The 16,459-nt window shown below is 43.2% G+C and overlaps 1 protein-coding gene across 49 annotated transcripts in view; it reads right to left on the bottom strand.

The window, feature by feature from the left end:
- The window catches only part of Plekha5 (pleckstrin homology domain containing A5), a 169,662-nt gene that overhangs the window by 65,750 nt on the left and 87,453 nt on the right, over positions 1-16,459 (bottom strand). For all 49 annotated transcript variants that reach the window (XR_010065614.1, XR_005503147.2, XR_592304.3 and 46 more), the window contains 4 exons: positions 8,123-8,206; positions 6,904-7,024; positions 6,309-6,413; positions 4,352-4,424 (listed from right to left, as the gene is read on the bottom strand). Coding sequence is in view for 44 of the 49 variants with exons in the window: in XM_008763358.3 (XP_008761580.1) it covers positions 4,352-4,424; positions 6,309-6,413; positions 6,904-7,024; positions 8,123-8,206 (383 nt within the window). In the remaining 5 variants the exon portion in view is untranslated. The remainder of the gene's footprint in view (positions 1-4,351; positions 4,425-6,308; positions 6,414-6,903; positions 7,025-8,122; positions 8,207-16,459) is intronic.

The following is a 16,459-nucleotide window of genomic DNA, read 5'->3' as shown; positions in this document are numbered from 1 at the left end:
GAGCTACTAGAGTCAAGCATGGCTACTGAGAGCTAATGAATGGCATGAGCACATGCCCAGACACCTCAGACACACTCAGGAGGCCGAGACGGCTTAGCAAATGTGCGCTTTCACACTGTTTCACCAGCATGTCTGTCTCCTGTTTTCCAAAACCTCCATGCAAGGCCATTTAAAGAGCTCCCTCCAGGATCTCTTCTACATGCACTGGCTTCAGGGCTCAGGTCTCATGTGTGCACAGTCTGTTTCATAAGTCCCATAGGCTCCAGGCTCACTCCTTTGCATCTGAGTGTCGAGTTTCTCTGTTTCATGTGCTGAAGAAACCATCAATTTCTTCAGACTGTCCTCTTAGTGTCCTCTCCAAAACTTAATTGACTATATTTGTTCAGTTGATTTCTTGGCTCTCAATTTTGTTCCAATGTTCTGTTTTTATGCCAGTACACAGCTATTTTGATTACTATAACTTTCTGATATAAATTTAAATAAAAATGCTTTTGCTAAAAATTGAGGTAGGAGTTGAGGAAAAAAGACAACAACAACAACAACAACAACAACAACACAAAAACAAAAAGCAAACAGAGAACCTAACTTAGCAGAAAACTCCTGAAACCTAGAGAAAGAAATGGACTTCAGACAAAAGCAGAATTTAGTTTCAGATAGACATCACCAGAGAAAAACTTTTCTGTGGCTTATTAATAGCTAAGATGTTAAAAACACAAAGTAAAGGGAAAGCAACGAAACCAACTCTGTTATAAACCCAAGCTCATGAGGGCACCATCAGCTTTTTGACCGCAGTCCTAACTGCCAGGAAAGCACAAAACATACACCTGTGAAAGTTAGACTACTGTGTGCTACAAAGCTATTGTCTACAACGATGCGGAACATGGTGGGTTCAATCAGCCCTACTCTGGCTCCAGGGGGGTCTGACAACCTCTTCTGACCTCTGTGGGTAACAGGCATGCACATGACACATGCGTGAGCAAGCAAAACATTCATACCCACAAAATAAATAACTGAATGGAAAGTGAGAACATTACAAGTGCTATGTCACAACAAGCACACGCTGAGACGTCCCATTGTCGACCAGTAAGCCTGCAGTAAAGATATGCGGAAACACTACATGCAGATGCCTGCAGTAAAGATACTCAGAAATACTACACACAGATGCCTGCAGTAAAGATACGCGGAAATACTACACATAGATGCCTGCAGTAAAGATACGCGGAAACACTACAAGCAGATGCCTGCAGTAAAGATACGCGGAAACACTACATACAGATGCCTGCAGTAAAGATACGCGGAAATACTACATACAGATGCCTGCAGTAAAGATACTCGGAAATACTACACAGATGCCTGCAGTAAAGATACACAGAAATACTACACACAGATGCCTGCAGTAAAGATACGCGGAAACACTACACACAGATGCCTGCAGTAAAGATACGCAGAAACACTACACACAGATGCCTGCAGTAAAGATACGCGGAAATACTACACACAGATGCCTGCAGTAAAGATACGTGGAAATACGACACACAAATGCCTGCAGTAAAGATACGCGGAAATATGACATACAGATGCCTGCAGTAAAGATACGCGGAAATACTACACACAGATGCCTGCAGTAAAGATACGCGGAAACACTACACACAGATGCCTGCAGTAAAGATACGCGGAAACACTACACACAGATGCCTGCAGTAAAGATACGCGGAAATACTACACACAGATGCCTGCAGTAAAGATACGCGGAAATACGACATACAGATGCCTGCAGTAAAGATACGCGGAAATACTACACACAGATGCCTGCAGTAAAGATACGTGGAAACACTACACACAGATGCCTGCAGTAAAGATACGCGGAAACACTACACACAGATGCCTGCAGTAAAGATACGCGGAAATACTACACACAGATGCCTGCAGTAAAGATACGCGGAAATACGACATACAGATGCCTGCAGTAAAGATACGCGGAAATACTACACACAGATGCCTGCAGTAAAGATACGCGGAAATACTACACACAGATGCCTGCAGTAAAGATACGCGGAAATACTACACACAGATGCCTGCAGTAAAGATACGCGGAAATACTACACACAGATGCCTGCAGTAAAGAGACGCGGAAACACTACATGCAGATGCCTGCAGTAAAGAGACGCGGAAACACTACATGCAGATGCCTGCAGTAAAGATACGCAGAAACACTACATGCAGATGCCTGCAGTAACGATACGCGGAAATACTACATACAGATGGAGAAGGAAGTCTTAACCCATGAACAAAGGAAAGAGTGCATTTCTTGAGAGGAATAAATGAACAAATAAACCTAGGAATGAATCTGTAATATCTAACAGTCAACCACCAACCTCCTGTACCAACTGGATAAAGGAAAGAAGAAACAACTGGACCGAGGGAAGCCCACTGCCTGTTGTCTCTAGATGGAGAGACAAAGATGGAGGTCAATCTAGTGAGCAAATGAAGTTAAAAATAAGATAGTATAGCTCCTTTGACACCTGATAAAGAAGGAGTTCAAATAAAAATCAAAAGAGAAAAAGAAAGCCAACTCCATAGAACCAAGAAGACCTAACCGGGCCAGAGAGAGACGCCTCAGTAGTTAGGAGCACATGCAATGCTTGGAGAGGGGCAGGTCTGGTTTCCAGCACCCACATGTGGCAGCTGACAATGGGCTGTAACTTCAGTTTCATGGGGTCCGATGCCCTCTTCTGCCTTCCTTGGGCACCAGGCCTGCATCTGGTATACATGTAAGCAACTTTCACATACACAAAAGTATGTGCATCTTAAAAAAACACAACAAAATACATACGTATTAAATGTTGGGTCTGCAAATACTGACAATCATAGAAGGTCTCAGGTCCCAGCACAGTAACAGTGGGTAATTTATTGTCATGCACCAGCTTATATTGTATAACTCATATATGCAAAAAGCCATAAATTCTTAATAACACGTTGGCAATCTAACCCCTCTCCCATTCTTATTCAAGCCACCATGTGGGTGCTGGGAGTTGAACCCAGGTCCTCTAGAAGAGCAGCCAGTGGTCCTAACCATTCAGCCATCTCTCCAGGCCCATTGACTCTAATTCTTAAGCAATAATTTCCAGTCAGGTTTTAAAGGACAGACTGTCCTAGAGTGAGCCATGTATTAGTACAACCTTCTTTCTCCCACAGGTGCCACATAGAGAATTTGCTAGACTTTCATTAATTAGCTCAACATGGTAAACATGAGCCTGCCACAGTCCAAGAATGTGAGGCTGGCCTAGGCACCACCATGAGAGCTTGTTCTAGTATTTCCTAATAATAAGAAAAGCCAGAAAGGCTTATTTACCCAGTAGCCCCTGCATCTCTTCAGTGCTGATAGCAAGAGCCTGGTATGTATCTTTCACAAGATCTTTCCATGTTTTAAGGACACAATGATCATTGATTTTTCAGTACTCAGGCAAGGAAAGAAGTACAAATTCAAGGCCGGCCCGGACTAAGCCAGACTGTCTCAAAAACAAAACAAAACAAAATAAAAATAACCCAAATATATATGATTGTATCACACACACACACACACACACACACACACACACACATTTATATTTGTAATTCGCGTTTTTCATCTTCCAACCCATTATAACAAACAGCTCCTGACATTACACTCACTTGTATAAAGTTCTATCTATGGGCAATCTATAAACTCACAGCTAGATCTGACAAACTTAACATATAAAACCTTAACTGAAAGTGACAACCATGTTTATAATCCTAGACACTACAAGGCTGAGGCAGGCTCTCTGTACAGAGTGATATGCCATCTCTAAAAAGATGCAGTCCAGGGTTGGGGATTTAGCTCAGTGGTAGAGCACTTGCCTAGCAAGCGCAGGGCCCTGGGTTCGGTCCCCAGCTCCCCCCCCCCCAAAAAAAAAGATGCAGTCCACCAAGGACGCTGTATTCAAAGACAATGCAAGGGAGTGAGGATTCCCAAGCTCTTCACACAACACAGACCAGAACACAGAAGCAGACCAGGCGTGCTAGTCCACACCGTTAACACCAGTACTTGAAAGGTAAAAGCAGGCAGATCTCTGTGAATTTAAAGCCAGCCTGATCTACACTGTGAGTTCCAGGCCAGGGCAAGCCTGTAAGACCTTGTCTCCAGTCTGCCTGGAGCCCTCTCTTGTCTTAAGCAATACTCAAAGAATTCTGAGCCTTGGATCAGCAAAGAGAGGTTTTCCTGGTGTCCCTTGCTCACTGTGAACAGTAACAGCACTAACGTCTTTCCTCTCAGGACACGCCCCGTGCTCAGCAGCTATGAGTATGGCGGCCAGGCACTCGATGCACTCACCTCTGTAGTAAAAAAGGCAAAGGTCAGAAAGCACAAACCAGCGCTTCTTCCACAGCTTCATGCCGGTGCTGTCCTGCATTGGGCACAGATTTAAGATACAGTTGGTATTACTTACGGTCTGCCTGTGACACAGCCCAAGTCAAAGACCATCAAAGTTCTCTTTCATACTTGCACAGCCAGCGACTACAGCACACAGTTTCACAGGCCAGAGAGGCTGAATGTTCCCACCACAGAGAGATGGACTTCTGAACATGTACAACACAGCTCCTGATTTCATCATAATGCTTATACAACATATGAAGAGGTCACATGGTTCTTCATAAATGAAACTTCTATATGCTGATGATTAAACAAAGTTTACAATAAAAGTTCTAGGGACTCATGTTAATTAAGGTGGTCCCAAGTAGACTGTTCCCTGATGAGTCATATCAAAAAAGAAACAGGATGAAGCAATTTTACCTTGTCTTTTGAGCAGGAGCTTGTGAGGAAGAGAGTAACGGAAGCATGCAATGGTGCAGAATCATTCTGCTAACCAGACTTAATGCGTTCGTCGCTAACAAGAAGCACAGCGCATGCACTGAGATGATTTGAAATGTAAGAAGGTACAGTGCATGTGAGGGAGAAACCTTCACACACACACAGTGGACAAAGACCTCCTGCCATCTGCAGTTAGGGCCATCTGAAGAAGCTGCCTCCCTCTGCCTAACGATAAGTATCAACTTCATGAAACTACCAGCTTCAGACAAGATCACACTCATAATAAAATTACTTTCCCAGTCAGTAAGCAAGACTGCTAGAGAAAGCTGGATGCCCTCAAAATGCCAGCCTCCTTTAGATGTCTACATTAATACTTCTTTCTTTCTATCTTTTTTCTATCTTTCCAGTTAATATAACAGTGACCTTAAAATGATAGAGATGAAATGTGGGTAGAAAAAAAAAGTCCTAAACAAAAATGTTTCTCTTTAAAATGAACAGCAACCCCAAAGGAGAAACCAAAGCCAACTGGATGCATGTGTGAATGGTCCATGACATTTTCAGTCTTAATTATATCCTCTCTGGAACAGACAGGAAGGATACACACAGTTTAAGGTCACGTATCCATCACTAGAGACAAGCTCTGCAGCTGTTGGGGAGAGCCCCAGAGACCGAGACTGGGTCTGCTGATAACAAACTACTGATTATCTTGAAGGTACAGAGAGTAGAAGTCTTCCTTCCACACTGGCCGTGCAGAGGAGCGTGAGCATGACCCTTAGGACAGCTCTCCTCTAACACATGATGTTAGCTGTCCGCGACCAGGTGAACAGCATCTCTGGATGCTGAAGTATCGCAGCAAATTTACTATGAGGGGTTTTTTGTTGGTTGTTTTTTGTTTTTTGGAGATGGGGTTTCTCTCTGTGTGGTCCCGGCTGTCCTAGGACTTGCTCTGTAGACCAGGCTGGCTCTGAACTCACAGAGATCCACCTGCCTCTGCCTCCTGAGTGCAGGGTTAAAGACATGTGCCACCACACCTGAATAACCGTATGTTTCAATGAATGAATGTTATTAGGTCCACAAAAAAGTCTACTGACTATAAAGCAGTGACTCTGCACGGCCACTAAGCCACCGCTGTAATCAGATAGTATTGCCGGTGTTTGGAGTTGAACCCAGGGTGGCCTGGAACTTGGTTCTTTCGCTTCTGCCTCCAGGCGTGGGCTACTGAGACTGGTTTAAAGTGCTTTAAACTCAGTGAACATGGGGTCAGCACAGATTCTGGGCGCTCTACTGAGACATGTGAGCATCTGGTGTGACTGTCTGGGAGAAGCAAGAGAAAAGGCAGAGACAGATTGGGTGCTGGGTGTCCTCTCAGTTATTGCTTTCTAAATAATCCTAGTTCCTAAAAATTCATAGTCATCAACCCCCCAGACAGGAGGGGACCTTACCCCATCTTACCAGGCATTTGAGAACAGAGAAGACCTACCTGCTTATACAGCCAGCCGCGCCTGACCACAGGGGCATTAGGGTTCCTTTTAATTGAATTGGACCTTTTCCCAAAATTATGAACCTTTTTGGAGGCCCGTGATGTCTAAACAGGAAAGAGGACAGAACTATTAACACTGTCTCCATTTTTACAATTTTCATCTTTTCCAGATTTCTCTATTACTTGCAGGAAAAACTATAATTCCAGTTTTGCTGGCTTATTTCATATATAAGAACTCTTCACAAAGAAATATGATTTCTAGGCCACTATATTAATTTTCCATCTAAAATTTTAGTTGACTCAACAGAATACCCATTTCCTCATACAAACATCCTTAATGTTTACAAAATTACTGAATATCTTATCTCAAAATCTAAAAGAAATGTAGGTCATTAAATTTTTATTAATTTATATTTGAAGCTATTCTTTCTGTCAGTTACTGCCAATATAATTAGTACCATGCAGGGAAGACCTACCTGCTTATACAATGAAATGTAATTATTATTCTCTAATCCCAATTTCAGTCTATAAAGAGTATTAGCAATAGATATAAAGTAGTACTTAGAACTAATTAAGAATAAGCAGAAGCACTTACCCTGCCCACGGGGCTCATAGGATGCACAGTATAGTCTGAAGCCATGTTGTAATTGGAAGCTTCATTTATCATACTTATGGGTCGCTCCTTCTTTTCTTCAGATGTCATGGTTGCAACAGTCCTGAAAAACACACCAATGCTACAGCCTGCTGCAGCTCATGGGAACGGCTTCAGAGAGAAGCCTCCCTAGGCTGTAAAGATGGCCTTCTTTTACATAATTTGACCATAAAGTAATACTTAAATGCTATCCCCACTTTAAATAAATCCAACAGTTCTATTTCTAGCCTAACATAACTGAGCATCATATTGAAATGGGCATTATTGTAGATACTGCAATTTTGACAAACTAAAAAAAAATCAGTTACAAAGATTTGAACAAGGTGATGCCAGTCACAAGGCACTGAGCTCAATTCTGTCAACCTGAATATGCATGTGTTTAAACACACACACACTCTCTCTCTCTCTCTCTCTCTCTCTCTCTCTCTCTCTCCCCCCCCTCTCTCACACACACACTCTCTCTCACACACACACACTCTCCCCCTCTCTCTCACAACACATACTCTCTCTCACACACACTCTCTTACACACACGCACACACTCTTACACACACACACTCATATACTCTCTCACGCACACACTCTCATACACACTCTCTCTTGTACACACACACACTCTCGTACACACACACTCTCACACACACTCTCTCACACTCTCACACACACACACACTCTCTCACAACACTCTCTCACACACATACTCTCTCACACACACACTCTCTCTCACACACACACTCACACATACTCTCTCTCACACACACACTCGCATGCGCACACACCGAGTTACAGAAATAGAGGGCAGCGGCAGCAAACAAACAAATGAATATGTACAGCGATGGTCAATCATCGAAGCCCTAACTGAAGGTCGAGGAAGTAGGTGGCTTGGTTCAGTTGAGAACACAGTGTGCATATTTTTTTTTTAGCCTGACATCCTGAGCTCTAGAGCTGAGAGGCAGAATTTAAATTCTTGTGAAACAGATTCTAAAATTACATTCCTAAGGAAAAGAGTCAGATCACGTTTCTCTTAGTGGTAAAGAGCTGACACTGTTCTATGTGACCACAAATGTCCAGATAACACTGTTTAACTGTACTGCGTTAGACATGGGTTACAGTAACCCTGTGTAACCCTGCTTTGAGCGCAGGCACTCCATGAAACGACTTACTGGTCATTCACGACAAAGATACAGTTGTCCTGGGATGGCTGTCCTGTGACTGGATGCTTGCAGGTTACTTTCCTTTCATTGTGGCTGAAAGAAAAAACAAATTCTGTATAGATACTTCTATAATCATATATGGTTTCTAATATTCTAGCAGCGAGCACCTACTTTAAAATTGTGACCTCAGAGTCACTGAACAGACCCATGTTACGTGCAGCTTCTGTACCATGAAGCCTAGCCCTTCATTCCGTCTCAAACTTCAGCTCTGTCTCCTCAATATTTCATAGACAAAGTCCAGTCTTCCAGACCTGTTTCTGCTACATCTAGTATTTTACAGGGGAGACACAAACCTCATTTACCAGCCTTCTTTAACTTGGGCCTAATTCAGGCACATTTCAGAGAGTAAACGCTAAGTCATACATAGGAGACATGCTAAACAGCACAGGGGCACTGGCACACTAAAGTCCCATAAAGGTAAGTAAGTGCATATTTAAGTTAAATTCTCTTTTAGCAGTTTCACACATGTGCATCCTAATCAAAGATGGGCAGGCAGAGAGGACAATGTTTCTTGGTCCTTTTCCTCCTGCTCCTCTGCAAACCTAATGCTCACACATATTTGCCATTCTTTCCCATAGTTCATCAGGTTTGCTCTGGTCTGGATTTTACTTCCAGACCAAAAATATCCTCAGTTTTGCTACAATGTGTGTTTGGCAATGTCTTCTACAGAGGCTCATACATTAGAGAATAAACTGAGCACAGCACAAATCTATTTTTGCTTACACGTTCTTTTTTAATCTGGAAAAACACTACAAAGGTAGAAAACTGCATCTGCAGACTCAGCCACCTAAACTGACAAAACACACATCTTCCTACATCTCCAATGCTACATCCCAGTTGCTTTTAGTTCAGTAGCTATTTACGAAACACACCCACACTTGCCAATGATTCCTAGGCTGAGGCCCTTCCCAAGATGCCCACTTCCTCAAACTGTAGTTCCCTTTCAAGGCAAGAATCCTGTCACGGCATGCTCTGCATTACTAACGTGTGCCACCGCACCACCAGCTCCGGAGACTACACCGTTACTCCTCTGCCACCAAGTAAAGCTGTGTTTGCTTCTAATCCCTCTTCTCCCTCTGGGCTTGTCACTGCCTGATTTCCACCCTTCCCCCTCTGTTACACACGCAAGTGTGACACTGTACAGGCCATGTGTATGCATGTTGTACTTCTTGCTCTTCTGCACTCTACGTTTTACTCTGAGACAGGCTCTCTGAACTAGAAGCTTGCTGCTTAGGCTGGGCTGGCTGGTCTTTCTCTGCCTCTTAGAGTTGGGGTCATAGGCATGCTCAGCCACACCCAGCATTTGTATGTGTGCTCGGGGAACTCAGGCCCTCCTGCATGCAGAACAGATGCTCTTAGCGCCCCCAGCCATTTCTTCAGCCTCAGCACATTTAAATTCTGGGCTGCTGCTGAAATTCAGTGGTGGAGCACACGCTTAGCATGTCTGAGGCTCTGGGCTTAAACCATAGGCACCAGTCACAAAACGAAAGAAAAGAAAACTTGCCAAGGGATCTGCTGGTCTTCATGCATGAAAACAGAAAGCAAAGAGGTTAGACTTTTCTATGTTGTTTAAATGTAAATTTGTGTTTCTAAGAGAATTCTTCCAAAAGAGGATAAAATTCAGATCTTGAAACAAAACATTCCTACAGTCAGGGAATGAATGAGCTCCCTGTTGTCTTGAAATTCCCAGCAGCAAGGGAGGAAAGCCACGTGTTTCTAGAGGGGATGTCCATGTCCTGTGTGTGTGTGTCCACCAGAAGACATCAGAATGTTACAGCTAGAAGCTGTTACTGAGTGCCACTGGAATGACGGAGTCTACAATATGTTCACGTTTATAATGTGCAGAAGAGCAGTCCACATCAAAGTACCTCCGAAAAGGCCCCAGTGCTGAGGGAGGGAAGCCTGCCCTGCACCACCACAGCCCAGAGTTCCACTGAGTGGGAAGCATCATTTACTCTCCTGCATTTCTCCAGACACAAAGAATGATACAAACATACCTATGAAAGTACCACATACCTATGTGATAAACAACGTACAAAAATAATCGCTTCAAATATAAACTCTAATAAAATTATGGGATGAAATAAAGAAATTGTTTTCTGTTAATGACAAGTTGAATTTCCAGTTTCTTTTCTTTCTTTTTCTTTTTTCTTTTTAAATTTATTGTGTATGTGTCCATGCATATGGAGGTCAGAAGGCGACTGGTGGGAACTGATTCTCCCTCTGCCATGAGGTTCCAGGCACTGAATTTAGGTTCTGAGGCCAGTAGCAGGTGCCTTAACCCACTGAGACCTTTCTCAGGCCCCAAATTTCTGGTCTCTAAAATGATATAAGCCAGAATAATTGAATAAGCTCATGCTTTAGCCCACTAATGAATGGAAACCATTATTATAAATCCTGCTTTGCGGTAACGTCCACATTGTATTGATCTGTAGAGTGTAAAAATCAACCAAGAATAACAGATACATAAACTTATTGAACCAAGTACGGCGAATGACTACGTCCCATATTAAGAGAAAATTTTATGGGACAGGAGTCTGAGTAATGGGCGGAGTGCTTGTCTAGTCTGCATCAAGTCCAAGGTTCCATCCCCATGACTCCATCTTTGTTGTTGTTGATCTTGCCCGGTTTACTTGGGTGCCCAGATAGCCACAGTGTCCTGGCATCGTGCACACAGACTAAGTTCAGAGTGCACTTTCCTTGGCCTTTACTTTCTGGTTAGTCGATACGCCACAGCTCTCCTCCTCCACAGTCCTGTCAGTCACAGTCCAAGTCCACGCCTAACTCACAAAGGCAAACGTAACAGTCATGTTATAAGCCAACACGGACTAACTACACAGTCAACTCATGACCTTATCTATAACCATAGGGAAGAAAATAAATACACGAGACTATACTGTAGCATCTTGAAGGAGAGGGCTAAGAAACATCCTGCTTTTCTGACACTGCAGCTTTCTGTGTGGTGTAAAGACAACCCCCATGCTATCGGAGCATAAACACTGTGTGTTTTACACGGAAGGGGGAGGAGCCATCACTGCTTTCTTCCTCCGGGAAGGTTAGGGAAGGCCAGGACGATGATTTAATCTGAACACTAAGATTTCTTGAGGTTTTCTGCATAGTCTCAAAAATGTAACATTTTGGCCTATAACTACAATTCTGGCTATTCTTAGCACTGCAACTGTGTTCTGTAGAAACATTTGCTTTTGCTGTAATTTAGAAAAAAAATCATGATATATTCATCTCATTTCTGTAACTGAAACAAACTTTCTGAGGTTGTGAATTACTAAGAGAAAGTGTTTATTTTGGTGATTCAGTTAACAAACTGTTCCAATACTTGGAGCCTTCCAGGCAGGACACCACGGTGAGTGAGAGCAGTGGTGGTGAGCAAGCGCTATGCCCCTGGCTGCAGAGCATGTTGTGTGAGCATGTTGTCCACGGCATAATCACCTTTAGAGAGGCCCCACCTCTCAAAAGTTCCAGTGCCTCTTATTCTAGGGACCAACATGTGGGCCTCCGAGGGACATTCAGTATACAAACTAACTTCAGTGACTAATAGAAAGTGAATTCATCTTTCCATTTAAGAAGCAGACAGTGAAACCACTACTAATATGTTACCCTAACAGCTAATGTAATCTTTTGGAGTACTACACCCAAGCAAAGCAAGCTTGTCGGGCAGGGTTTTTTTCTGTAACTGGCAACACAGCTGGAAATACACCCATTACGAAAAAAGTTAAAAAAAAAAAAAGTATGTGTTTTTAGAAAACTGTCCAAAAGATTGTGTTTCTGTTATTAAGTTCAGATCTAAGCCCACATGGCCCATGAGTCCTCTCAAGGCAAAGAGAAATGGATCTGATTTAGAGTAAGCAAAACAGATTGCACAGTGAGGCTTGGCAGCTGAAGCCTGCTTGCTAACTCTTCTCAAAGCCCCAGTAACAAAGCCAGCATGTGCCTTGGACTTCTACAAGGGCCCAATCCACAAGTCACCACATACCTGTGAGCAGGAGGCAGAGGGCCTGTAGGAGCCCCGGAAGCTGCTGTGCTTCTCAAGTAGGTAAGAAACCTGTAGCAGCAGCTTGAAGGTGAGCTTGCAATGCACTTTGTGCACACGCGCGCCCAACTGAAAGAGCTCCAGCGCTCATGTGCTTTTCCACTGTAGTTACAGCTCAGGGCTGTAACACAAGACACCACAAGACACCACAAGGCAGGTACATTTTCTGGCTTGATGTGATGTTGGAAAGATTTTTGTTCATATAAGTCATTCAGTAGCCACCATCATTGACAATCAAATCTAATTAGCTTTTAAAAACATGCCTGTTAGTTATTAAGTTGATGGCTTCTATACTGACTCAAAATACTGTTTCTATTATTATTAAATGGAAAATTCACTAATGCTTTATATAGTAAGCTATTTATTCTCATTTTAATAAACAGGAGGAAAATATTATTTTGAAATCTGGCTGCCATAATGACTATTTCAACAACTTATTTACAAACTAAAAATACACTGGTATACAAAACTGGGCCTACAATTAAACTCAATATTTTAGGAACAAAAAAGAAGAAAGCCAGAAGCACCCAGATTTTCTTGAGAGAAACCCACTTCTTAGGCCTTGGTTATGTGGGAAAACAAGCCTAGGGTTAGCAACTCAAAGATGTAATTGTTTAAGAACATGAGAAGTACACATTTCCTGTCCCCACATTCGGTTCTAAATGCCACTTGCAACTCAGCCCTAAGTGCTTCCAGACATCCTGCTTAACCTCAGGGACCCATTACCAACCATGAGCTCCGTAGGACTTAACTCCTTTTCACCCTTCTCTCCCCATTTAGGAAACAGATCGCCTGGGATGTCTTGGGAGAAAAGGGAGAGCACGCGTGTGAAGACTATTATAGCTCTTCATGGCAGCACACGCAGACATCACTAGTGCCAGCTCTCACAGCAACATAGGAGCCACAGGGCCCAGCTGTCTGCTCACTAGGGACTGGGCCTGACAGCACTCATAGAGCAATCCCTCTGGAGTGGCTAAACCCTGCTTTCACCAGGGCAGGGAGGGAGGAAGGTCCTCCCCAGGACAGGCTGCCTTCCTTCCGGCACACAGCTATGCTCTCCGGTCTCCTTCCTGACTCACCAGTCAGTGACAGTTCTGGTTTTGTCCTCACCGTCTGGTGCAATGGCACCCAGAACAGGTAGCACGATTTGCTCAGAAGTTCTTCTCAAGAATAGCAGTGGCAGGGAGTGCTGGGCAGGGCACATGCAGCCTGGCTAGGGGTTCCTTTGCCCTCTGCCTCACCAATACCACTTCCACACAAAGCTGTCATGAAACCTCCAATTCCAATTTCATTTAAACTCAATGCCTTTCTATCTTGCTATGTATGCTCTAAAGCTCTGTAATCATTCCCCCTCCCCCTTATAGTCAGCTGTTCCAATAAAAATTAACACCACAGCAGAATTAGAAACCTTATGTCACATTCCCCTATCACAGGTACCACGGACTACAAGTGCCACCAACTCTGCGGCATGCATCACAGCAGCAGGAACTGAAAATCGGCTCGGCCTAAGCACCTCAGAGGGGCCAGAAATGGGTGGGAAACCTCGAGCACACTTCGATCAGCCAAGTGGAAGCTGGAAGCTCCTTTTGGACCAGAACCACAACACTGCAAAGCGGGGGAGCACACACACCCGAGGTTGTATAAACTGTCCTTTGACAAACCCTTTAACAATAAAAATAGTACATGCATTACATACACCTATAGAAATAAACTCTTAGAATAGATCCTAAATAATTCTGAAGTAACTCAAGAATAAATCAATTAGCACCAAGCTAGTTAAAGACAAAATGTTCCTGTCACATTACATTCTCCCTGGTGTCACGACAGGGTTACATCTCAGACCACTTGGTAAATAAAAGACAGAAAAGACTAAAATAATTTTAACATATCTTTTGGCCTGTAGGCAACTTGGATAGATCTGTTCATTTTAGTGAAAAGAAGCATTGTGTGGTTAAGACAGAAACATGAATTTAAGATGGTCATACAAACTCAAGTGTAAAGTACTAGGCCATGTTATCTCGGTAGTGGGCAGAGCGCATGAGAACAGCCAGCCTAGAAGATCTCAGCCACAGCTGTGCTGAGTGACGCTGGGCATCCTCCGAGGCTCCCTCGGGGGCGGGAAGGGGTCAGGGTCTATACTTTCATAGGACAATCCGACCACGGAACTGCACCCACTGGAGCGCTACACTCAGAGGAGTTTACCTACTTCTTAAATAAAAACTTGGAAAATACCATATACAGTTGTGTATCTGTTATATACCACATTTTATCTGATCCCTAGACATTTTAGACATCACCTTAATCTACCCCACTGTCGCCTATCCATTCTTCATACTGTACAATTGTAAAATATACAGCAAAGAAAAACAACAAAACACACAAGCTCTACCCTTCTGTAAGGATAAAGTGTTTGGTGGCATCTAGGCATACTAATGAGTGTGACATAGTCCTTACCAAATAGTGATGGAATTAAATGTGCTAGAAGAATTAGTTACTAAAAACAAATATAACTGGGTACTTCCTTGCTTTAGAAGATTTTTGGCTACTGTCACCATCTTTAATATGAAATAAAATGACACAGGCAACTACAATTTAATGAACAAGGAACACTAATAATATGGCTTATGCTTAGAATTTATTGTTGAACGATCTAGAGTGCAAAGAGCATATATGAAGCCACGTAGCAAAATAAAAATGATTACAGGATACATTACAGTGGTTTAAAAGATACTTTGAAAAATGGCAATGGAACTTGTAAAAAATAATTGTCACTAAAGTCCCAGGATAGGTGGGAATTTATAAAACAAAACTCAAAACCTCAACTGGAAACATGCAAAAAATTCCATGTCATTTTAAAGTAATAATGTGACATTAAAAATATATAACCGGGGGTTGGGGATTTAGCTCAGTGGTAGAGCGCTTGCCTAGCAAGCACAAGGCCCTGGGTTCGGTCCTTAGCTCCAAATATATATATATATATATCCGATAATTTCATGAATTTAGATAACTCTACCACCCCCCTCAAGAATGCTAATTAGTAATATTCTGTAGTAACATAGACTAAATAGACATTAACTGCCCCGAAAAATAAAGAAAAGAAAAGAAAAAAAAAAACTGTACCAATGGGAAGGAAGCAAACAGGAAGCCAGGAAAAGCCTAGTTCTTACACGCTCACTTCAGACAGTGAGTTACCACGGTTTGAAGTGGCCCACTGCCCTGCTGCACTCGAAGCATGCGTTTTAAGAGTCAGACTGACTAAGTGCATAATCCAATTCTAACAGGAAATGCCAATGCGCGAGAGTGTTCTGTCCTAAGTGTACCAGGCGCATGTAGTGCCTGGGGAGAGCAGCCGAGGAGGTGGAGCTGGGGTTACAGATGGTCTGAGACACCATGCAGATGCTGATAACCGGTGTGGGGTCCTCTGGAAGAGCAGCTGGTGCTCTTAACCAGGGCCAACTCTCCAGCTTCTTAATTTACCTCTTCTCTCCACTGTATTTACTTATTTTTAGAAATTACACAAGCTGTATTGAAACAATTATTTCATGAGAATTAGGTCAAATAACATCCATGTGAAACAGGATAAATTTCCTTTAAAAAGAAATGTGTCATTCTTTGCACAGAAAATGCTTTTTACTCCTTCAATGAGCACTGGCCACACAGCCTCATACAAGTAAATAGCCAGGAGGAGTAACTACTGTAGGCGAATATGGCAGCAGACAGAGATTTACCCACGCACTTCCTGTTCAGCTTAGTCAACAATTGCTGCCACGTGGCACAAACGCACCCCAGAAGAGCCCCTTCCTTTAGCAGATAGACAGTGCAACGACTGGGCACGTGGGCAGATGTGCAGGCCCAGGCCAGGGGCTTGAGGCAGGCTGGCGTCTGGGTGCACCGACCCTCAGATGGCTCTCAGGGCGTGGGCAGCTCTGAATGTAAGAGGGAATCTCTCTCTCTCACTTCACTTGTGTAGTGACTTTAGTTATGCATGAATGCCGAAATGCTAATGTGCCCAGAGTTTTGTCTTGCTCATCACAAGAGAACAAAGTACATCGTTTAAGCTGAAAAGGGCCGAGAGTCATCTGGGCTTACCACACTAACGTCTTCCGTTGCTTTAGAGCCAGGGGAGCTTTGAGGCCCATTTCAAGTCCTCTCCCTACAGCTATGCTTACCGTCTTTCTGTCAGAGTTAACTGCCTGTGCATTCAAACAGAACTTAGAGCAGTCTCTTCTCACTTGAAC

This window comes from Rattus norvegicus, chromosome 4, assembly GCF_036323735.1.
Source record: "Rattus norvegicus strain BN/NHsdMcwi chromosome 4, GRCr8, whole genome shotgun sequence".
Taxonomy (NCBI): domain Eukaryota; kingdom Metazoa; phylum Chordata; class Mammalia; order Rodentia; family Muridae; genus Rattus; species Rattus norvegicus.
Note: the sequence above shows the minus strand (reverse complement) of the source record. Positions and strands in the feature narration are given on the sequence as shown.